The sequence below is a fragment of the Pieris napi genome, chromosome 14 (genome assembly GCF_905475465.1).
Source record: "Pieris napi chromosome 14, ilPieNapi1.2, whole genome shotgun sequence".
Lineage (NCBI taxonomy): Eukaryota > Metazoa > Arthropoda > Insecta > Lepidoptera > Pieridae > Pieris > Pieris napi.
Genome location: NC_062247.1, coordinates 8,322,930 through 8,348,389, shown reverse-complemented (window position 1 = coordinate 8,348,389; position 25,460 = coordinate 8,322,930). Strand labels below are relative to the sequence as shown.

Below are 25,460 nucleotides of genomic sequence, written 5' to 3'. Positions count from 1 at the left end.
AAATAGTTTAATTTGTACCAGCTTATGGTATATTGGGTAAAAAGAAGATACTTCTAAGACTTAATAGCGAATGAATTATAAAATATCATCTATATTTACTGTGTGTGTTTTTTATATTGTATGATTCTTTGTATACATATAGTTATTATTAGTAATAAAATGGGGTAGACTTTCTATATATAGATTATGTACCTTATTGTGTACTTACTTTTCTTATTTTTCCTCCTAAATCCATCGGATGCGTAACAACAATTGTATACGAAGATCCATGTTCTAATCTGCAATTAATAAATAATAAATCAAAGGATTTTAAAATAAACAAACCACATTAAATGCCTATGTGAAATGGTAATATGAGAATGTTCCCTTCCATCAATTAGGAGCTCTTTATTCCCAAATCATGTTAAAAGATTTAAAGCCATCTAAAACTTAACTTGCCTTGTCGTTCAGAATTGTCGTTCTTAATATGATTTTGAATGAAACTGGTTTTTAGGAATCCCCGTGCAATTTTTAATTCAAAAATCATTTAATCATATAGGTAACTCATTGTACACTTATGACTTGTCAGTAAAGAAATACATATTAATGCTTCTAATTTTACATTTAGTGACAGTAGTTAAGACGTTTCTCTCCTTAAAAACCTTTCTCAGTGTTCGAGGAATTAAAAAAAAAATACTCTAATTGGTCCAGCCGTCTTCGAGTTTTGTGCTTATCAAAATATTTTGCGATTTACTTTTATGTTATAGATATAAATTTCCGATTAACTTTATAAAAAACTTCTTGAAACCTTTACTGTCCTAATAATAAATTATTTATTAATTCACTTCGTTACATTTAGAGAAAAACAAATAACATAATACATCAAAATTATAAGGGATGCAACGGGCGGCCTGATCTCATCCAGGCGACCCTAGTAAGGAAAAAACTAAAACAAAAAAAATATATGGTGGAGAAGTGCATAACCAAATGTTATAAGAATCACCAACCTTAATCTTGAATAATACAAAAAAATCTACTAAAAACTAAAAAGTTAATCTCAAGGATTCATGAATTACGATAACGATTGAGCAGGATAGGATATGGTTAAGAACTGTTAATGTAGAAGAGTTTTAATAGATGTTATGGAGGTAGCCGATCGTATGGAGTAGGGCAGCCTATTCCACAACTTAATAGCGGATATCCTATACGAATTGCATAAGAAGGATGAGCTGTGAGATGGAATTTCCAAAGCGCATCTATTAGAGGAACGTAATATATAGTTATTAGGACTTGTGAATTTGAATTCATTTGTAAGATAAGGGAGTTATATGATTGAAAAGAATTGAGTATAGAAGTTGAAGGAAAATAAGTTATTAAATTATAATTTAATAATAAAGTGTTACCCTATTTTATTGATAATTCCTAATTACTTTTAATCCCCAGGAGTTTAGGAATTTTCATGTCAAGATATACGTTCGCGATACTCATCTCACTTACTAAAGCAAACAAAAGGAAACAAACACACAAAACAAAAGGAAACAGGGACCAAACTTTTTAAATTTGTTTTAATTTTAATTTTATTTATTTTTAATTATTTTAATTCTCACTTACTTAATTTCCGGGAACTATACTTTTAGAACTTACTTGACATAATTTGAAGGCGTTAAATCCATACCACGGATGACCCCCTTCTCCGACATCAAAGTGACTTTCAGAAATCCCTGTAATCATGAAACAATATGTATTTACTTACGAGGTGTTAGAGTTATTTGTAGTCCACAAGCCCAAATGCATATGTATGAAGCAGTAACATTTCTGCGTATTTTTAATGTTACTGTTTTGCAATAGGTACACGATGAGACCAGCCTTGCGATTCTGATTCGCTCAAATCAGTCGTAATGCAGTCATTTTACGATTTGGCATTCTGATAAACAATAAACTACAAGCTCCCTCATTATCAGAATGCCAAATCATAAAGTGACTGCTTTATGACTGATTTGAGCGCGACCGCCGCTGTGAAAACCGCTGTGTGATTTCGAAAAGTGAGTTACAGAATCGCAAGGCAGTTCTGTCACTACCAACATAAAAACAAGATTTACGCAAATTACTATTTTATACGCCAAGTTACTTTTTTGTATTGCTCTATTTGTATCATTTTCATAGATTAAAGAGAGAGCAAAGATTGTCCTACTTCAAATAGCATAAATGTTTATTTAATATAAAAATATTATATCTAACCTGAACCCAGGATTCTGCACCCTTAGGATTAGCCAAATGAATTGAGACTTTGTAGTGCCGTTCTGAAAGAAACATGATATTATTAAAAATACCTTTTGAAATAATTAACTAAAACTTCTTTGACAATAAATTTATATTTATTTTACAATAGCGACACAGATTACGATATGAAACTCTTCTTGATAATTTTGATTATAAATGATTTATTTTGTGTAAGTAGGTTTGTACAAACACTTTTACACGTCAAGCATATTTTTTTTTTAAAACTAGATGAGTTCGACGTTTCCTATCTGACTACTCTGAGAAGAAACGCCGAAACAAACTCAGAGGTCTCTTTTAAAGTCCAGACATAATCTTGGTCAGATCATGTGAAGACCATGGTAGATTGCAGTCTGAAATGGTCTTTTGAGGAAAGAACCACACAGATTGAGTGGACCTGTCAAGTCAGTGCACGCATTTGTCAGTAATCGTGCATCGATCGATTATTATTTATACTTTAAATTGAATATCATATCACTGTCCTCTGAGTCAAAAGATTCAATTAAGTTACAATATACTAGCTATTATATATGAAAAACAGTAGTTTAAATCTTCATAATCCAACTTACGGCAGTAGGGTAGTTCTTTTCCAGTGTTAAGGAAGTACTTGGCACCAATTGTTTCCTGCTCCTCAGAAGGATAAACTTCGTTCTCAGTCTCATTATCTTTATTCGTGATTAATCCCGGTGAGCTGTCTGCATGGAATCTAGGAAATAAATTACAATCTTTTACTAAAATGTCTATTATTATTACCTATTATTTACTTATTATTATCATTATTTACTTAAAATAAATATACTTTTAAAGCCTCAGTATCAAAGATTATTATGAAACTACAAAATGCAATACAATTGTAAAACACTAAAATAATTAAAAATCCCTTTTACAGTGTACTACTTATTAATGCTGGCAACATTTCCTCGCAGTATTGCGATATTTATGTTATATGCCGAGCGATGAAAATTATCGCAATTTCGAATAACGAATATAATAAACTTTACTTTACTCATAAAAGCAAACTTCAATTTAATCTTTATATGTTTTATTTAAAATCTTCTCGAGTTATTAAACGTATACTAGTAACGTTAGTATATTCATTTATAATTATGTTTTATTGAGTGGCGTATACCAACCCCATAACGGCGCAACCATGACCGCAGTGAAAGCATTTTCCGTCCAGGAAGTGTTGATATGATGGACATTGGTGACCTAAAACATTTAAAAACTAAAATTATCTTTATCTGTAATTCACAAACAACCAGGTTCATCTGGCAATAATATATAACTAATACTGTTCGTTCTATTACTACTTAATGTGAGTACACCATAACATGGTATAATGAAGATAGCAAACATATTGTCATCTTAATAAAAAGATGTATTGTAAATATTTGACCAGTTAGGTCCACAGAAAAATTACTTTTCTTTATTAACTTGTTATAGCATAGTGCGATTTTCGACCATGTTGCTTAAACCTGTCCGATAATTTTTTCTTGTCAACGTATTCTTTTTAGCGTAAGAAAAATTATAAATAACTGGCTATGTTTTTAACCCAAAACTCGTGCTAAAGGCATATGATATGCCTACTTGCATATCGTTATTGTAGAATGATAACCACGTACGTCAAAAAACCATTTATTTTTTATTCTTAGACTCTTATGTTATTTAACTGGTATAATCATGAAGTAAGGACTTATTTATTAATAAATACCATCCAAAACTATGGACAAAAGCACATAATATTTTAACGAACATTGACGAAATGAAACATTTTTTTTGTTTACTGTATGTTTGGTTCGCTGAACATAAGAAGTTATCATTCTATAGCGACGATATAACGAAAGGTATAGGACACACCGAACTGTGAGCGAAGAAAAATAGAATATTGTAGCACCATTAGATGTGTGCATATGAAATAATAATTACCTATATAAGGACATTTTCCATTAATAGACTCTGTAAACAGCTTAATCGCTCTCACATGATTACAAGCAACCAGAACCCTGGACGCTTCTTCCAATCCTTGCTTTACTAAAGTCAGGGGTATCAGTGGCCCCTCAGTCAGATCACAACCTGGTTGCTCCTTTCCATTGTTAGGGTAAAAATCTAAATGACCCACGGGTTGTGACATCCCGTATCCTGCCATAAACACAAAATCTGTCGCACGCGTGGAATAACGGTGAAAAATTAGTAAGAGCAATAGAAATATAATATATATACATGATCAATGACCTAAAAGCTGAATAGCTATATATAACATATAGGTTAGTATATTAGCAACAAAGCGGCAATAACACATAATTTATTAGTATGATAATGATATAGTGCGGGTTATAAAGCGTTAGACAGGTTTATATGCATTACCTAAAAGGAATATGCTTTTCCCGTCTGTATGTATGACATCAACCAGTTTCGCATCTGTTGGGTCTAGTCGCACATTTGTTGGCATCCCTTGAAAATAAGGTTCAGCAGGATCAAGTCCTGTAATTCTTCCTAAATCCTAGTGAAAAATAAACTAAATCAAAGGTAATATTGTACGTGAAAACAATGTTAAGACAGTGTTGTGTTTTTCGACAACAGCCCTGCGATTCTGTAACTCACTTCACGAACTCACACAGCGGTTTTCGCATCGGCGGTCTCTCTCAAATCAGTCGTGAAGCAGTAATTTTATGATTTGGCATTCTGAAAAGGTGGGAGCTTGTACTTTATTGTTTATCAGAATGCCAAATCATAAAATTACTGCTTCACGACTGATTTGAGAGAGACCGCCGATGCGAAAACCGCTGTGTGAGTTCGTGAAGTGAGTTACAGAATCGCAGGGCAGGTTGAGGAATAACAGCATTTGTTTTTTAAATATTTTTGTAATAAAAATTAAATTATTACTTTGTTTTTAGTCCGAAATATATCGTTATTAACTTCCGTGTGATTCATTACAGAATATTTAAATATTTATAAAATGTACGAATAATTGCAAGCTTTTCGAACGTGCGTTTTAATAAAACTTCCGTTAGACTCACTTGAATTCTTTCACCAGCATAACCAGCTGTGTGTGCTCCAAGAGAATGACCAATTATGTGTACATCAAGGGGGTTTAAGCCGTGCTCTTTCTGGAAAATGAAGTTAGCATAAGTATGACGTAATAACCAAAACTTTATAACCTATAAGACGCTTATTAATAATAGTATAATTAATGATCATCAGCATAGAGGCTTCAGCGTGCGACTCTCATACCAGAGGTCGTAGGTTCGATCCCCGGCTGTGCACCAATGGATTTTCTTTCTATGTGCGCATTAAACATTTGCTCGAACGGTGAAGAAAAACATCGTGAGGAAACCGACATGTCTTATACCCGACGGCGTGTGTCAGGCACTGAAGGTTGATCACCTACTTGCCTATTAGATTTAAAAATGATCATGGAACAGATTCAGAAATCACTATAGAATAATGATCACTCTTAATAACTACAGATATATTCATGATAATAATCCAGAAAGGCTACTAGGTTACTTCTAATAACGCTTCCGAGTTTAATATTGACTGTTACATATATAATCTCAAATGTCGTACAGGCTATTGACCACCCCACAACGGCCAAAGCCGAGGCCCGAGTCTCACAGGAGACGTCATTGCTAGTCTTAGGAAAAATTCCATTGCCGGGAGAGCTACGCTCGCTAAAACAGCCTGAGCTTAACTCTCAAGACCCTGCAGGCCAACAGCGAGACTCGATTAAAAACATGATCCCAAATATACGACATCTATGCTGTGGATGATGAAATAATTATATATCAAAAAAATAATTTCGTTGCTAGATGAAATCATTAGAGTCCTTAGAAGTGCGGTTGCCAGCCAATTATGAACTAATTATCAGGTCAATCATTGAAGCTGTGGCTACCTAAATATCTGCCGATGGAATTATCACATTCCACTTCATTATTTTAGGTGAAAATTTACGTGCATGTTTTAATTGTGTGTCTCTACCAAAAACTTAAATACATACTTTAATTGTCTTTCACCTCTAAATTCTCAAAATCAATCACTTATTTCGATAAATATGCTTAAAGAGTCAGGCATAGTCAATGCAATAAAAATATATTATATCTTAAAAGTACAAGAACTAGTGCATTTATATGAGTCTTTTTTACGAATTTTCTCTGTCCAAAGACATAATTTAACATGACGATCTGGCATAAATTAAGACTAATTAGTAATTTAAAACTTATCTAATTTACCAAAAACTTTATTTAACATAAGAAAGTGCCCATTAACACTACTTACAGTCTCTATTAAGGGGAAGACACTCTGTTCTTGTGTTCCATTTTTTCATTTACGACTGTTTAGCACTTAAGACCAACATGCACTCACACTAATTCACTAATGTCTATTTCAATCTTCTCAGTAGATTGTCAAGATGTTCAATAGCCTCGACATTTACGTATTGGTTTTTATACAATCTTCTTGATTATTGTGGTGACGTACATAAGTTAAATATGGATGTGATAAGTTATTTATTACCTGTAAAGTATTGACGAAATGTGCAACTTCAAGTCCAACAAGTCGAGTGTTAGCTGTCGCTTGAGTGTACAGAGGCAAGCTGCCTCCCGCCCAATCCACGACCACGACATTAAAATCACCGGCCTTCACCAACTCATCTTTCATTTCACTTACCTAAAACATTATATGTAATTGTTACAAATCTAATTTGAACTATAAGAATTATTCTCTAGTGCACAGAATGGTATTATAATATCTTGTAGGTTTTCGCAATAGAGTACAACTGCCGTGGCTGAATAAGTCTGGATACTTATTTATATTTTTTTAATATTACACAGTAAGCCGTTGTAAGTCGCTAATAAGTTACGCCCATAACCTTGATTTACAAGGGCTTTTACAAATCGAAAGCTTTTTCAGCTGTAAACAGTAAAACAACAGTGCAATTAACAAAGAAGAAGATTATTATATTATCTATCATATTATAATAATTCTAATACGTTGTTATAAAATAAAATAAAACTTACCCAATTTGAGAGTGGCGTGTCTATAAATCCGTGTATAATCATTTTAGTTAAACGACGAGGACTAAAGTTTGATTTAACTATAGTTTTATTTACATTAACGTTAAGTAGTTGTCCATCAGTGGGATTACTCTTCGTGTATAGAATGAACCTAAGAAAAAAAAACAATATCGATCAAAATTAGGCAGCCAGACAGCTTACATATAACATCATTCTAAAAGTATAATGAAGCTGAAAATTTGCAATGAACAGCCGCTAGTGAATTTTATTTTATTTTTGCTTTCAAACTTCACACACGTTATAAAGATATGTACTTATGGATATATATCTATGTATAAAAGGATGTATATGTGTGAAACTTAGAAAACACAGCGCTCTACGCAGATCCATGTAACTTCCTCACAATCAAGTAGCCCACAATATTTGAAATACTAAGAAACTATATTCCGGAGGTGATAAATGATGAGGCGAATAGTTCGAAAAAGCCTATGGACACCTGCCAATGCCAGGAAGTTACAATTGCGGAAGTGGTCCATTATTTTCTTAAGCCCTCCTAAGTCATATCCGTTCGGAAATAAATCAAAATTTGAACGCGTCAAAAATAATAATGCACAGAGTAAAACGCAAGATGTGGATGTGATAACTGCCTCGCGATTCTCTAACTCACTTTTCGAACCCACACAGCGGTTTTCGCAGCGGCGGTCGCGCTCAAATCAGTCGTGAAGCAGGCATTTTACGATTTGGCATTCTGATAAACAATCAACTACAAACTCCCTCCTTATGCGAATGCCAAATCGTAAAATGCCTGCTTCATGACTGATTTGAGCGCGACCGCCGCTGCTAAAACCGCTGTGCGAGGTCGAAAAGTGAGTTACAGAATCGCAAGGCTGGTTAGAGAGAGAAATGATCCAAATTAAGAATTTATTTATTAAGCTTGTTGCATCAACACTGAAATACAATTAAAATAATGAAAAAGGAGTGCAACTGGCGGCCTTATCGCTTTCGAGCGATAAGAACAACCACAACCACCAAAAAATGTTCCACAATATTAAAGAACATGACATGTCTACAAAAATTATTTAAAAAATAAATGTCACCCGTGCGAAGCCGGGAGGGGCCGCTGGTAAGACATAAAATTACTATGACAAAACTAATGGTACAAAGCAAAGCAATTAGTTGACAGTGAAACCATAATAAAAAAGGACAGATAAAAAAGAAATAGAGCATTTACGAGTATATGATTTTTCCATGATTAGAATAAATTACCTTGTATTAACAACTACTCTGGGGAGAGGAAAAACATTGAACGGCCGGTGAATTAGATGATACCAACTCCGTGTGATGTTCAGACAACCAAGCTCATCGTAGCATCTAGTTTCATTTTCAACTAAAACAATATAATTAGATTAACTTAAATACTTGCCATATCAGTAATAATTACTAGAATCGAAAATTATACGACTCGTAATAATTACGATTGGTATGTTACTCGAGTAGGCATTTTAACATAACATGTTGATTTCTCATTTAAAAGGTGAAGGCAATCAGGAAAAAGTTTGAAATGATTGACTTTTTTACATAGAAACTTTATTTCTGATACAGCTTTTGGACAGAAACATTTATATATAATTTATTCGCTATTAAACATTAGCAAAAAAAAAGAAAACAAGATAAAATAATGCATAACACAACAATGTGTGATAAATAGAAGTATTTTAACAAATATTACACAAATCTACAATTAATTTTTATTGACACTTATATTATCGTAGGGCTCACGAGTGCGTTGCCGGTCTTTTGAGAATTTCTACGCTCTTTTCTCAAAGGAGTATAAGTCGAATTGGTTCGGATTTTTTTTTTTTTTAAAGACAATTCACACCAATTGACCTAGTCCCATGCTAAGCTGGTGAAGCTTGTGTTATGGGTACTAGGCAACGGATATACATACATATTATTATAGATAGATATAAATACATATTTAAACACCCAAGACCTAAGCACAACACCAAATGCTCATCACATCGATGTTCGTCTCAGCCGGGGATCGAACCCGGGACCCATGGATTCGCAGTCAGGGGTACTAACCACTAGACCAATGAGATATAAATAAATACATAGGTGTTCCACTAAGTGGAGCGCGGCAAAAAAAATAAATGTTTTTATTACTTACAAGGTAGCCATGGGATATTGACCTCGATACGATCTGAGCGTGCCCAATTGAATGGGTCAAGAATACCACCAAACGCTGGCTGCAATCCCAATAATATACACCATAGCATCACCCTTAAATGTCTGTCTGTTAGGTACAGCCGTCGCATCACATCTGAAATAATACATGAATGCTATAAATGTGTAACTCTTTTGTTTTTGGAATTTGAAGTAAACAATTTCATGTTTAAGTGTTTTTAAATGTTAATTGTTTTGTTGTTGTTTAGGATTTCCAATGAATATGGGGCAGAAGACAAGAAGAGCTAACATTAGAAGATAATGGAAGCAGCTGCATTACCAGCATATATGATGTATTAGATTAAGTTAGGTTATGTAACTTAAATTAGTGCTTATATATATTATACTAGATGTCAGCAATAAAGGCTTAGTAATAATAATAAGTATTTCCACAGTGCATTTTACGATTTGGCATTCTAATAAGGAGGGAGCTTGTAGTTTATTGTTGAAATTACTGCTTCACGACTAATTTGAGCACGAAAACCGCTGTGTGAGTGCGAAAAGTGAGTTACAGAATCGCAAGGCAGGAGTCAAGAAAACACAAAATTTTAAACTTCGTTGTAGGCGACAATGTGTGCGATAATCTACAACCAAAGTACTTATCAAACAGAAGCTCAAGCTTGTCTGGTTCAAGCTTATCTAAAACTCATTCCTCGTTTACCGAATATGAAATAAATTCTAAATTACACTTACGTTCGATTTATTTTACGATAACATAAAAAATAACGTAGATCGTATAACTCCTAGTTAAGCTAAGTTTTTACTTCATTATCAGTCTAAAACCTATCTTTATAATTTAGAACTACTACCTACTCGTAAAACGTGCAACAAAAGAGAGAAATTATATTATAGTTTATAGATATACTAGATAATTTATTAACAATGTTATACCAGCTTGTAAAGTTAATTAGCAATAAAGTTTATGTCAAACAACTTTTACTTTTATCTGTCTTAAATAATGTTTACGATATATTTTAATGATTACGAAGGCATAGTTTAAGTTTATTAAACATTTACTAAACTACTAAACATTCACGTCTTTAATCAGAAAGCTTTGGTGTAAATGTAAAACAAAACAATGGCGCGTTCTGTTTGTTATTTGTCACTGTATCAAACCAACATCGTGAGGAAACCTGCATGACTTATTCCTAAAAATCGATGGCGTGTCTCACGCACAGAAGGCTGATCACCTACTTGCCTATTAAGAAAAAAAGTCACGAAAGAGATACAGAAGTTTGAGACCTACAGGTTGAAGCGCGACTGGTTGTTTGTGCCCCGTAAACCTAATTTAGCACGGAGTGGACAGATTTCTGCTTTGATTATTTAATCGTGAAGAGAAGAAAGAGAGAGAGAAGAGAGAAAGAAATAAGCTGAGGGCTTAAACGATTACTCTGAGGTGGTGTCAGTGGCCGAATGACAATTTTTCAAGATATAGATCTATCTAGAAGCACTAGAATCCAAAAAATTTGCTGAAATTGCACGTAACATTGCACAATATAGGTAAATTTGATTTTTGAGTAAATTATACACAAACCATGCAGTTCGCAGCCTCCAACCAGTAGTAGGACTGACATGTATGGATTGGTAGGGGGAAGGGAGAAGAAGGAAATTTTCTGCAATTTCACTCTTTTCGCTCATACGAAGTTTGACTGGTTGGTTGTTAGAGGCGCACTAGCTGTTTTACTCTAGAATATGGAAGTTTGCTACTCCGAATGTACAATGACAAGTGAGCGGGGAAAGTCATCGGCAAATTTTGTTACAGACAACAGATCTATCTGTAAAACATCAACTCACACAGATTTTTTGAAGTTATACTTCTTTAGGCGCGTTATGAAAAATTGATGAGAGCGATTTTACGATGCGCGCGCACCGTGACACAAAATTAACAGAATGAAGTTGCCCACAAAACATGCTACGGCATTGGACATAATTTAAAAACAACATTCGAATAATAATAGAATTTATGTTACACCAAATGTAACAGCCTGGCCACGGGACATTCGCCGACGCGAATATTCGCGCGGTGCGAACCGCGATGCGTCTAGCGACTGAAATAAACTCATATCAATGTACTAATCAAGCCACGCGCAACGGCGACCAGCGATGCGACCGGCGAAATGTACCGAGCGAATCGCGCGGGCGACTGACGTCGCGACGGGCGAGCGAAACAAATGCATGAATCAGTACGGTGCAAGCCACGGAGTCGAGCGGCAGTCGCGGCGAATAGAGAAGGGAATAAATAAGTTTAGTCGTGGTCGCGGCGAAAAATGAATACAGAGTTTTTTGTTACTGACATACTGGCTAGACCAGCTATTTGGAAGTCTGGCCATCCACAGCATTAATTTAATATACCTTACGGCCTGGCCACGGGGATCGGCGGTGCGAACTGCGATGCGGGAGGCGAGGCGACCATTCGCGCGGGGCCGTTTGCAGGCCACGGACCAGTCACGTTTGCCGCCGCGACCAGTAAGGAAGTTCGACAGCGAAATGTCTTTATCGAAATCATCTCGATATTGCTTGGAAAGTAACAGCTTTTGGTGCAAGATCTAATATTTGGAGAAATTGTGGAGAATTCCACAAGAAGTATGAGTAATTCAGAATATATCCAGAATTATTTTTTTGAGTATACCAGAATGAGTATTGACACCTTCAATTATATTCTTATGAATATTCAACCAGAATTGGAGAAAAAAGTTAATGCAAATAGAATTTTAAGTGCCGCTGAAAAATTGTTTTTGAGATTAAGGTATATTAAATTAATGCTGTGGATGGCCAGACTTCCAAATAGCTGGTCTAGCCAGTATTTCAGTAACTAAAAACTCTGTATTCATTTTTCGCCGCGACCACGACTAAACTTATTTATTCCCTTCTCTATTCGCCGCGACTGCCGCTCGACTCCGTGGCTTGCACCGTACTGATTCATGCATTTGTTTCGCTCGCCCGTCGCGACGTCAGTCGCCCGCGCGATTCGCTCGGTACATTTCGCCGGTCGCATCGCTGGTCGCCGTTGCGCGTGGCTTGATTAGTACATTGCTATGAGTTTATTTCAGTCGCTAGACGCATCGCGGTTCGCACCGCGCGAATATTCGCGTCGGCGAATGTCCCGTGGCCAGGCTGTTAATCTCAAAAACAATTTTTCAGGGGCACTTAAAATTCTATTTGCATTAACTTTTTTCTCCAATTCTGGTTGAATATTCATAAGAATATAATTGAAGGTTTCAATACTCATTCTGGTATACTCAAAAAAATAATTCTGGATATATTCTGAATTTCTCATACTTCTTGTGGAATTCTCCACAATTTCTCCAAATATTAGGTCTTGCACCAAAAGCTATTACTTTCCAAGCAATATCGAGATGATTTCGATAAAGACATTTCGCTGTCGAACTTCCTTACTGGTCGCGGCGGCAAACGTGACTGGTCCGTGGCCTGCAAACGGCCCCGCGCGAATGGTCGCCTCGCCTCCCGCATCGCCGTTCGCACCGCCTATCCCCGTGGCCAGGCCGTAAGAGAATAATAATAAATATTTATTTATTTAATTTTAATTGACTATAATGACACCTTTTCCAGTCTTTGATTATTTAATTGTAATTAATTATATGCATATAATCAAAAAACTATTTTTAATAATGACAAAGAAGTATAACTTCTTACGCGCGTACATAAGTACACGCACCCTTTTTTTTATTTCTATCAAGTAGCCAAAAAAATTCGGTTCCCAAATGCCGCCCCAAAAATCTGCCGCCCTAGGCTCCAGGGTACTCAGTTTGCTGGTAAATCCACCACTGGGTGGTGCCTTCCTATTACATTGCAGCGTTTCGTTATCAAACACCTTTAATGACTATACTTTGTTTATCATCCATGTTATACAACGAACAAGTTTACAAGTTAATAGGGCATATCTGACACATCTACATCTACCACGAATATCAGGAAATTCCGCTTTTACACAACTAGATCAAGATTTACGATACCAGAGACAGTAGAATCGTGGTTCGCGCTCTCGTGATAAAGTCTTATGGTGGCTGTACACACTCGGCGAGAGCCTCTCGCCGAGAGTCTCGACCGAGAGGACCGAGAGAAGAGCGCAGCCTGTACACACTCGTTACGTTATTTGTATTTAAAACACCGTTAATAATGGACGTGGAAACCGCTGCTGCTGTTTGTCTTTGTGCAATAAGTTATTATAATTTTCTTCACGTTTACCATAAAAAAAAATTACGAAGCCATGGCGAAGTAGAAGATGGTGGATGGTTACTATGCACCGCAACAGAAATAGGTAATTAGGTTCATAAAGTTACGTCCACGGTACGTCATGAGTGAATCTCGCTTTTTCTTTAGTTCCTCAATTGGGATATCCATCGGCCGGCTTATTCGCATCCAAGCATCATGTAGAGATTGTTTATTTTTGTGTCCTACATCCTTCGGATTCCATAACAACGATTCCCTTTGGTAACACTCCAAAAACTCTAATTCGCGTTCGTTAGACCACATTGTTCGATACGTCCTGTCACAACCACAGTCATCGAGCAAGTGATTGAACGAGTGTGTACAGGTCGCTCTCGTTTTACTCGCGAGACCCTTTGACTCGTGCGCAAAAAACCGACAGGCGACCGAGAGAGGCGAGACCGACTGCGAGGAAGCGAGGCGAGACGAGAGCTCTACTGTACACTCTCGCCCTCGGCCTGTCTCGGGGTGTCTCGCCGAGTGTGTACAGCCACCATTACATTGAAAAAAGCGCGGGAAACTTCGTTCATGGTAGACGTATTTTTCACGGTGTTGAATATTTAATTTAATTTTACTAGTTAAAACGCAGAGGATAAGCTGGTAGTTTTAATTTTTGTATTATATGTAATCTTTATATCATATTTGTGTATAGTGTCATCGTGTAGTCGGTAAGTTTTTGTAATTTCTGTAAATATTGTATGAACAAGCCCCCCGATTTAGGTCGGGGGGATGATGGCCTTGTTGGCTTGAATCTCCCTGTGGGATCAAATGTATCTGTTGGTTCACAAGATGAATTTGACAAAATGGATACCGATTGTTCGGTATCATCTCAAACAGGTGAAGGAAGTCGTAAACGAACACGTTATTTGCGCCTTTGTCGGCAATGTACGAAAATTAAGAAAAAGAAAGGTAGTGGTTCTAGCGGTGATTACTGTCAGTGCGAAAGCTTATGCAATGTAGAAGATGAGTCAATTTTAATTAAAAAGGTTACTTCAAAACCTATATCTCAATCCACGTCATCTCCACACTTGCAAAATAATAATAATTCACATAGCACATCCTCTCTACCATCAACATCTTACACGGAAAATTCAAATATCTCTCAAGACTCTAACGCGGGAAATTTAAACAACACCACAACTTCAGTAACCAATACGGACCCCCGTTCGATTGGCCGTACTGAATATGTTTCTACCGATGTTTCCCCTTATTTTATACATGTTCAACGTATTCAAAGTTCACCTGACGACGGGACCATTCTCCATCCAATAACATTTGGCAATTTTTTAAAGCAGAACAAATTTAATAATATTATTCCCGGAAGTGTAAAGCGTATAGGAAGAAACAGGTGCGTAGTTGGCTTTTCCGATTATAAAGACGCCAATAATTTTCTTAACTGCAATCTTTTGGAAACGAAAAAGTTAAAAGCCTTCATTCCCACTTTCAGCGTAACAAGAATGGGTCTAGTTCGCGGGGTCCCTGTAGATTGGAGTGTAGAGGAAGTTCAACAAAATGTATCCGTACCTATAGGCTGCGGCAAAATACTTAAAATAAGACGTTTGAATCGCAAGGTAAAAATTAATGACTCGGTTTCTTGGAAACCCTCTGAATCAGTTGTATTAACATTCGATGGGCAAGTTTTACCAAAAAGGATTTTCATGTGCTATAATGCTCTTCCAGTAGAAATATATATTTATCCTACCATACAATGCTATAATTGCTGCCGTTATGGTCATACCAAAGTTCAATGTCGTTCTAAGACTCCAATATGTTATAACTGTGGAGGTCAACATGCAGGTGTATCATGTGACAGGTCAGATAAAGATCCTCTGTACTGTGTAATGTGTGAAGTCGAAGGGTCCCATTCAGCGATAGATAAGTCATGTCCAGAATTTGTGAGACAGACAGAAATCAAAGTTAAAATGGCTCAGAGCTGCATGTCTTATGCCGAAGCCAGTAAATATTTTTCTTCTATTAAGCCTTCATACGCAGATGCATTAAGTTCAACAATTCCGGAAGTACCAAAACCCGTATATTCTTCCGCAGCGAAGTCTGTATCTCGTAATAATTCTTCTAATGCCTCAAATAAAAAGACAATATTCTTAAAACCTCGCTCTCCTCGTAAACCACAACATGGTTATGATCGCGTTGCTCATTATAATGTTTTAAAAGATTTCCAAGTTCCAGAGCCTAAAAATGGCAGTGCTCTGGTTGGACACAAAAATAAAGAAGAAGAAAAATCTGATGTATTAGAAATGATACTAGCATTATTAACTAGTTTAATAAACTCAAACTTATTGAAACCGTCCCACGTTGCCTCTATTAATGAAAAAATTAAATCAGTTAATGTTATTAAAAATAATGGATTCCAAGATAATTCAATGGAATTGCAGGAGTGTTGTTCCAAAGAAACATGATTTGATATATTTGATTAATAAACATTCTCCCGTTGTTGTTGCGTTATCTGAAACGTGGTTGAAGCCAGGGTACCTATTAAGGATCCCAGGATATACCTGCTTGCGTGATGATAGATTTGATGGCCATGGTGGCGTAGCGTTACTTGTCAGGAACTCAATTAATTTTTCTGAAATAGCGTTTTCTTCATTAATCTCTAATGATGCCATTAATATTGTCGGCATAAAAATTGATAATATTTCTATAGTTTCCATTTACCTAGCTCGTTCCTCTTTTGTAATTCTCAATAGCGTTAATAATTTACTTTCTTCACTTAGTCGTCCATTCCTTCTATTGGGTGACTTTAACTCTCATCACCAAATGTTTGGTTGTGGCACTACTGACTCCAATGGTGTACGTTTAGTTGAAATATTAGATTTACATAATTTGTGTTTACTTAATACTGGCTCACCAACCAGACGTACAAAGCCTAATGAAAAGCTTAGCGCGGTTGACTTATCAATTTGTACTCCAGATCTTGCTTCTTCTCGTTCTTGGTACACTTCATCATCTACTTTTGGCAGTGATCATTTCCCGATTATCATATCCTCACCTATTAGACGCTCTCCTTATCAAAAACGACAACCTCGTGTGAAATATAAATTAAATAATGCTGATTGGCTTGCATTTAAAATCCTTGTCGAATCTAAAATAAATGATTTGCCTGAATTAGTTAGCGGTGGTGAGACCAATTCCTCTAAAGCTTTGGCTACATGTTTAATAGAATCTGCCGATCAGATTTTTTCTGTCAAACGAAATCCGTCTAATAAGATTCCTTTTCCTCCATGGTGGGATAGAGAATGTATGGTTGCTGTAAGCAGAAGAAAGGAAGCTGAGAGAGTCTATGCTAAGGACATGTCCAATGAAAATTTAGATATTCTCAATGAAGTTATTAGTACCACACGTAAACTCCTCAGAGATAAAAAGCAGGCAGGCTGGAAAAAATTTTGTACTTCTTTATCTCCTTCTACGTGCCCTTCAGAAGTTTGGACAAGTATTAAACGTTTTCGATCTGCTTTCAAAGAATCTTTATCATCGTCTTCACTTCCCCCTTTTTTAACAAATGCCTTTTTAGACAGATTAGCTCCTCCATCAGCTGCTGAATCGATCTACTTTCCTTTGGAATCGTCTTTGATAGATGACACTTCCTCTTTAAACTCTCCTTTTTCATTACATGAATTGAAAGGTGTGCTTTCACATGTTAAAGATTCATCTCCTGGTCAAGATGGTATTATGTACTCATTTTTATCTCATCTTGGTGATACTGCCTTAATGTATTTTTTAAATTTAATAAACTCCGTCATGGTCACAGGTAATATTCCTGAAACATGGAAGTCTCAAGAAGTTATAGCGATTAAAAAACCTAACAAACCTACCAATGATGTTGCCTCATATAGGCCTATTGCGTTGTCCTCCGTTTTAACTAAAATTGCTGAACATCTTGTGAAGAATCGTTTGGAATGGTTTATAGAAAACAATAATTTAATAGCCAATAGTCAATACGGTTTTCGGAAGTCAAAATCTACAATAGACAATTTAGCTATATTGACCACAGATATTCGCATAGCTTTTTCGCGTGATGAAGATATTGTTGCTGCCTTTTTGGACATCTCTGCCGCCTATGATAATGTGAACATTTCTATTCTACAACGCAAATTATTAGAGCTACAGGTTCCTACGTTATTAATACGTTTTATCATCAATTTACTATCATGCAGATACATATCATTAATCGTTCAGAAAGATGGTAATATTACCGAGTTAAAGCGTACAGTTTTTAAAGGCCTTCCCCAAGGTTCGGTACTAAGCCCACTTTTATATAATATTTACACGTATGATTTAGAATTATCTATAAATTCCCATATAAATGTGCTACAATATGCAGATGATCTTCTTTTTTATTCCGTTGATAAATCTGTGGTTAAGGCTTGCAATTCCATGTCTAGTTCACTTAATTGTCTTAATATCTGGTTAGTTAAAAATGACCTAGATCTTTCAGTTTCCAAAAGTTCTATAGTCGTATTTTCCAAAAAACGCACAACTCCTATAATAAATGTGACCTTCAATGGTCAATCTTTGCCACTCCAAACAAAAATTAAATTTTTAGGAGTTATATTGGATTCAAAATTGTCTGGACTTGCCCATTATGAACATGTTGTTATGAAATGTGCACAGCTGCTTAACATCATGAAATGCCTTTCAGGTGTATGGTGGGGTGCTCATCCGTTTTCTATGAAACTTGTGTATAACGCTCTTATAAGATCTGTTTTAGATTATGGCACATTTCTCTTAGATGGAGGAAGTGTCTTGGGAAGTCAAAAACTTGATGTCATTCAGTCAAAAGCTTTGAAAATTGTGACAGGAGTAATGAAATCAAGCCCATCCAATGCTTTACAAGTAGAATGCTGCGATCCTCCTTTAAAATTAAGAAGGCAATTTTTAAGTGATCGATTCTTGTTCAAATCTATGCAGTTTTCTAACCACCCTCTACATGGAAGGCTGCATGAATTGAACAATATTATTTATACATCCCGTTACTGGCGTCACAAATCATTACCATGTCTAATAATAAGCTTTCGTAAATTTTTAACATTACACAGCCGCATTCATCGATCTCCGTCATTACCCATATTTATGACACAATTCAATTCTTTAATTCTTGATCCGGATATAAGATATAATATAGGCGTCCGTAAGCAAGATATACTGGAAACAAATATTCGTTTCATGAGTAGCGTTGAGGAACAAAATTGGGAAGGTTGGGATTATATTTTTACAGATGCCTCTAAAATCTCTGTTGATGATTGTGTTGGAGTTGGTCTAATTCATTGGCAACATAAAATAATTCAAAAGATTAAACTTCCTCCTGAATCCTCGGTTTTTACTGGAGAGTGTTTTGCTCTTTTAAAAGCTTTAGAACTAGTTATTTTATTAAAATCTAAAAGCACAATCATATTTTCAGACTCAAAAAGTGCACTACAATCTCTTGAAAAATTTCCTTTCCAAATGAAACTTTGTTATCCTATTATTTGCGAAATACGTGATAAGCTTTTAATATGTTCTCAAAGAAATTACACCGTTATCTTTGCATGGATTCCAAGTCACAGTGGAATTAAAGGAAACGAGAAAGCCGATGAGCTTGCTAAAGAAGCTATAAAGGATGGAGACATAGTCCCATACATTAATTATTGTCATGATTTAGCTGCTCTTCCGAAAACCCATCTTTGGGAGTCATGGAATGATGTTTGGTTGAGAAGCAGCAAGTTCAAAGGCAAACATTATGCTGAAATTCAACCCAGGATCCCCAGTAGACCATGGTTCTTTGAGGTTAAAAGTTCTAAAACTGTCACTTCTATCATTTCCAGAATGCGTTTAGGACATGTTTGTACACCTCATCATTTAGCAAGGCTTCGTATTATTGATAGTAATATTTGTGAGTGTGGAGAAGATATTGGTGACCTTGACCATATTTTCTTTTCTTGTTCCCAATATGACCGTACCTCCTTTCTGAATTCTTTACAATCACTTCATGTTCCGTTTCCGACTAAAATCTCCTGCCTTTTGCTTTATCCTTTATTGTATTATAATGTATTATCTTCTTTCATAATCTATAATAATATTAAGATGTAATATGTTTATGTACATATTTTATTTTTAACCAGCTTATCCCTTTATTTCCTTTTGATGTCTCTGTTTATTTTTTTTCGCGTGTAGTTTCCCAACCTTTTACTTGAAACTGGCATAAAGTTGAAGCTGTTGCCATAATATTTAAAAAAAAAAAAAAAAAAAAAAGTCTTACATTTCGAATTTGTCTAAAATATTTGAATTTAGAAACTGAAATATAATTTAGCAATATTTAGCCAAATTAGAAATACTGATTTAAGTTCTTAAATTGTGAATGTTTTGAGTTTTACTTGCGGTTGTACCATGAACTAATAGGCATTAATCTGTCTCGAATTTTAATTATATGACTGGTCATTTTGGAAAAAAATCAAAGTGTTAAAAAAGTCTGTATGTTTCTTTTCTTATACGTGTTGGAATAAGGACGAGTTGAAATAAGCATTTATCTTTGGACAGAGCTTGGATGTCATATATTAGCGTTGATTTTATAAGTTCTACCTGATTTTGATTTACGTAAGACTTGATACAAAAAGGTCAGCCCTGCGATTCTGTAACTCACTTCACGAATTCACACAGCGGTTTTCGCATCGGCGGTCGCTCTCAAATCAGTCGTGAAGCAGTCATTTTATGATTTGGCATTCTGATAAACAATAAAGTACCAGCTCCCACCTTTTCAGAATTCCAAATCATAAAATGACTGCTTCACGATTGATTTGAGAGCGACCGCCGATGCGAAAACCGCTGTGTGAGTTCGTGAAGTGAGTTACAGAATCACAGGGCTGGTTCCATATATTTGAGAACATTTGCAGGATATATAATAAAACTAGTCGTGCTACAACGCTTGTTCTTTGCCTCGGATTTCTGAATCTGTTTCGTGTTCATTTTATTCTATCTTTCCTTCCCCGTACCAGCGAGTGTTAAATGCGCATATAAACAAAAAAAATCCATTGGTACTGCCGGGGTTCAAAGCTACGACTGCGAAGACGAGACTCGGAAGCGTAATCACTAGGCCAACACTGCTACCGAATGTAAGGATGGCACAGAAAACATTTATGTCCGCAGTTTTTATGAAAATAAAATAAAATAGAGATGGCGTCAACTGATACATCAACAAACACCTTTCACACATGACTTTGTTTATATCATAGTGATAATTGCTTATAAAAGGCTGTAATTTATACCTTAGAGAACAATGAAAGAGAAAACGCGTCGGTTACAAATTTATTGTTCTCTCGTAGTCTCAGGTTTCTCGCATTTGTTAAGGTTGTTAGGAATTTCACACGTCTGACACCGATGCTTCAGATACTGCGGAAAGAATTATCCTCGCTTTTACTGGTAGGAGAAACGCGAGCTCTTGCAATGTATTTGTTAAGCCATATAAACACAAGAAACAATAAACCGGACAAATGTTATGAAAACAAAATATTTTTGTCAATAAACATTTTCAATATTTTCGACGTATTGTATAATAAAAGTTTTAATAATAATCTGGCTGCGTGAAATTTTATCTCAAACATGACTCCAGCCCTGCGATTCTCTAACTCACTTTTCGAACTCACACAGCGGTTTTCGAATCGGCGGTCGCTCTGAAATCAGTCGTGAAGCAGTCATTTTATGATTTGACATTCTAATAAACTACAAGCTCCCACCTTTTCAGAATGCCAAATCATAAAATGACTGCTTCACGACTGATTTCAGAGCGACCGCCGATTCGAAAACCGCTGTGTGAGTTCGAAAAGTGAGTTACAAAATCGCAGGGCTGCAAGTCAAAAAGTTATTGGGCAATAAAGAATAAATCTTATAATTCATCAAAAGAGCAGTGTTGCCCTAGTGGTTTCAACGTGCGACTCTTATCCGTAAGTTCGATCCCCGGCTGTGCACCAATGGACTTTCTATATGCGCATTTACTCGCTCGAACGGCGAGGGAATTAAAAGTGAACGGTGTGAGTTAGGCACAGAAGGCTGATCACCTGCTTGTCTATTAGAAAAATCAAAAAATCACAAAACAGGTACATATATCTGAGGCCCCGACCTAAAATGTTGTAGCGCCATTAGTATTATGCATCAATCGTTTGAACTTAGATTTTATCACCAGTTTAAGAATCGATGACGGTTATACCAGCCCAATCGATTAATATAGACAATATAGCCACACCTGTCAACAGAAAGCCATTGTGATGCGCCTGCGCTGAATTAATTATTTCGAAAGCGGCTAGTTATTAATTTATGACATAATTTACTTTCACTTTCATAAGATGATTCTTTATAGATTAAATTCAATCATATGATAGAAAAAAATTATGATTACGTATTACATCACGGAAGCATTTCCTTTATGATGCAACAATCATGGCCTGATATAATGGAATAATAGGGAAATTATGATTACGATAGGTCAGTATTGCTTATATCTACATAATTACATGCTTGAAATATATGAACGATTCTTGATATAGCGGTCAGCATATTTGACTGATTATGCGGTTCAGCCTTGCGATTCTGTAACTCACTTTTCGAACTCTCACAGCGGTTTTCACACATAAGGAGGGAGCTTGTAGTTTATTGTTTATCAGAATGCCAAATCGTAAAATGACAGCTTCACGACTGATTTGAGCGCGACCGCCGCTGCGAAAACCGCTGTGAGAGTTCGAAAAGTGAGTTAGAGAATCGCAAGGCTGGATTCGATTTCCCGTGGGGACTATTTCTATTACTACCGAATATTTTGTTGGGTTGCGTGAAGTTGTGTTGTTCGACCTCCCGGTGGTCAGAAAAGCTTTATATATATATATATGTAGTGGTTTTTCCACTATAAACTATTTTTTTTGTACTATGTATGTAAGAATAATAAATAATACTAATTTGCACTGTTTTTAAAGGCTAGGATGTGTCTAGATATGTTTTTCCGTGTTTACGATACCAGGACAACATTTATTCACAATTAAAATGTTTCATTACAGAATATGATCAAATTACTATCTGTTATAATAATCCACCGGCGCTACCCTATATGGGGTTTGACCCATTTTGTAGATAAATATATTATGTAGTATGTAGATGTTTTTGAGACATGCTATACTGGTTTTCTTTCGATGTTTTCCTCTATCTTACGAGTGAGTGTTAAATGCGCAATTAGACTGAAAGTCCATTGGTGCACGGCCGAGTTTCGAATGAGAGTCTTAATCTTTGCTTTTTATGATTCAATATTTGGAGCATTCAGTGCCAACAGCTTTTTTTTTAGTTGACCGCTGGCTGAAAGACAAATTGAAGATTCGGAATATACGTTGGAATGAAAATTTTTGCTCAAGAATCTAAATTGCGTCATTGATCTATGGTAGAATGACAAATCAATTTAACAAGGAAATTAAATTGTGCAACTCTCTAAGTATACCCAAACAATTCGTTATCGTTCTAAAAAGAGAAGTACTTTATAAGTTAAAACTAACGTTAAATTTATTTCTACAGATAAATTCTATTTAAAGGTAAATACTACAGGAAGGTTTAAAGCCGTTGAAATGTCAACTTGACAAGAACAAAACAACTTCTCATGCGGTCGACCATTTTTATTTTCGTAATACGTTACAAAAATATCCAAACTACCATTCTGTGAGGCGAAACAGGAATTATTATTTTTTACCTAAATGATAAATGATAAATGATTTATTTCTGTAAGTAGGTTTTTACAAACACTTTTACACGTCAAATTTTTTTTTTAAACTAGATGAGGTCGACGTTTCCTATCTGACTACTCTGAGAAGAAACGCCTAGCTTACATATAACACAAAAAACTATATTTTTAAAATCAAATCGATTGATATTATAAATCTAACTTTTATTTATGTTATATGCATTTCTGTACTTGCACAGATAATCCACTCTTGCCAAGGGTACATACCGGCCAATCATTAACTTGAGTCAATTATGGAAATCGCCACACAAGTTAGACATGATAATGATAAGGATGCTTGTAAAGGGTGTAAGGGTGAGGATACAGAAACGAGATTACTATGACATGAGAGTCAAAATCCAATACATGTTTGAAGTATAGGAGTCAGACTATGCGCTAAGTCAGGCTGCTAAATAAAGTCCCAGTCGAACTTAAGAAGTACACAAAACATTAGTATCTTTATACGGTACATTTACTCGTAAGTACTGTGACTACCTGGAGTACAATAAAAAAAAAGAAAAACAAAAGCCCCTTATACTAGTAATTCGCAAAGTGCCAGGTAGAAGGAGACCTGGCCGCAGACGCACGTCTTGGTTGATGACTCGTTGGCAAAGCATCAAGTCATTGTTTAGAAGCGCAGCATCCAAAATTAAAGTAGCCATTATGAGCCAGCTTTCGAAAGGAGATGGTAAAAAGAAGAAGAAACTACTATATTGTAGACTGTATCTACTAGAAAACTTATATGCCGAAATTAAACGTGAACGAGATTTTCAATTCAACACAATGTTTTTTTTTTATCTCCTCACGAGTACGCTTGATTATCTTGCAGAAGAGGTTGTTATATAAATGCATATAGAATGTTTCACTTGTTAAGGTCAGGAAACAGTAACTATGCATTCACAATGAGATGTGCCACTAACAGTGGACCAGGTCACACGACAAATACTTAATCCGTTAGACGATTTCTAATTGTATTTGGTTTTCAAATGTTTAGTTATTAGAGAAGTTTGTGTTTTCACTAATGATATACTTAGATCTTATTACATACGATATCTCCTCGCTAATATTAAATAAGTGTTTGGATTAAGATTTCTAAAACTATTTAGAAATGACTTAGGTCTTTCGATAAACACTTTGCGAAGCAATTATAACGTATGAATTGCGAAAATTATGGACATATGTCAGTTTATTTACGTGTATCACACATTAATAAGAATAATTTTATTGATTATAATTAAAATTAAGTACTTTAAATGATATTTTACGTGACTTTTCTAAGTAATTATCATTGTGAATTTAAAGCAAACATATATAACTTATAACATTGTTTAAATAACAAATTTTATAGTTTGAGGAACTTGTTTTATTTATTTTTTGATTTGATTTTCACCATGAAACGAGAGGTCAGCAGACAGGTTACATAAGATTTAAAAAATGGAGTTATTTTGACCTTCGACGATTGTTTGGTGCCCTACTTTTAATTCTAAGGTCATTATACTGTGTTGGGCAGGTGACCTACTGCGTGACCACTGCGCATTTTACCATCAACTCTGTTTCACCAATGTGGTATAATCCATTACTAAATGTTTTTTTTCAACGGATTCCAAACAACATTTTGAATTATAAACACAATCAAATTGTTTCGGACACTCCATTTATTGGGCTGTAAGTTACCAATTAACACGTGTTGTATAGCAGGTCTTAATGCATCGAAATAAACTTTTTGTTGTGGTTTCTTATGTATTTTTAACAGGGGGAAAGCGGGCAGGATGCTCATCTAATGTTAAGTGATACCCATCGATACTCTCACGCGTTGCCCGCCTTTAAACAATTGTACGCTCTTCGAAGGACCCTAACTCGTATTGGTTCGGAAATACTTCAGTGGGCAACTAGTTCCACATAGTGGTGGTGCGCGGCAAACCACTGGTCAATAGTTTAACGAAGAAAGTTATGTTTCTCGCAATAGTTGCAAGTATTTCTCTGAATAAAAGAATTACAAA

The 25,460-nt window shown here is 35.6% G+C and overlaps 1 protein-coding gene across 2 annotated transcripts in view; it reads right to left on the bottom strand.

The window, feature by feature from the left end:
• LOC125055804 (pancreatic triacylglycerol lipase-like) overlaps window positions 1–25,460 on the bottom strand; it is a 42,512-nt gene that overhangs the window by 1,686 nt on the left and 15,366 nt on the right. Inside the window, exons 2-13 of one of the 2 annotated variants that reach the window (XM_047658421.1) lie at window positions 9,439–9,591; window positions 8,535–8,655; window positions 7,272–7,419; window positions 6,769–6,921; window positions 5,274–5,363; window positions 4,621–4,756; window positions 4,183–4,413; window positions 3,390–3,465; window positions 2,826–2,962; window positions 2,218–2,279; window positions 1,624–1,700; window positions 209–278 (exon numbers count right to left, since the gene is read on the bottom strand). In XM_047658421.1, the coding sequence (XP_047514377.1) occupies window positions 209–278; window positions 1,624–1,700; window positions 2,218–2,279; window positions 2,826–2,962; window positions 3,390–3,465; window positions 4,183–4,413; window positions 4,621–4,756; window positions 5,274–5,363; window positions 6,769–6,921; window positions 7,272–7,419; window positions 8,535–8,655; window positions 9,439–9,586 (1,449 nt within the window). In that variant the 5' untranslated portion in view covers window positions 9,587–9,591. The remainder of the gene's footprint in view (window positions 1–208; window positions 279–1,623; window positions 1,701–2,217; window positions 2,280–2,825; window positions 2,963–3,389; window positions 3,466–4,182; window positions 4,414–4,620; window positions 4,757–5,273; window positions 5,364–6,768; window positions 6,922–7,271; window positions 7,420–8,534; window positions 8,656–9,438; window positions 9,592–25,460) is intronic. The other variant, XM_047658422.1, reaches the window with a different exon arrangement.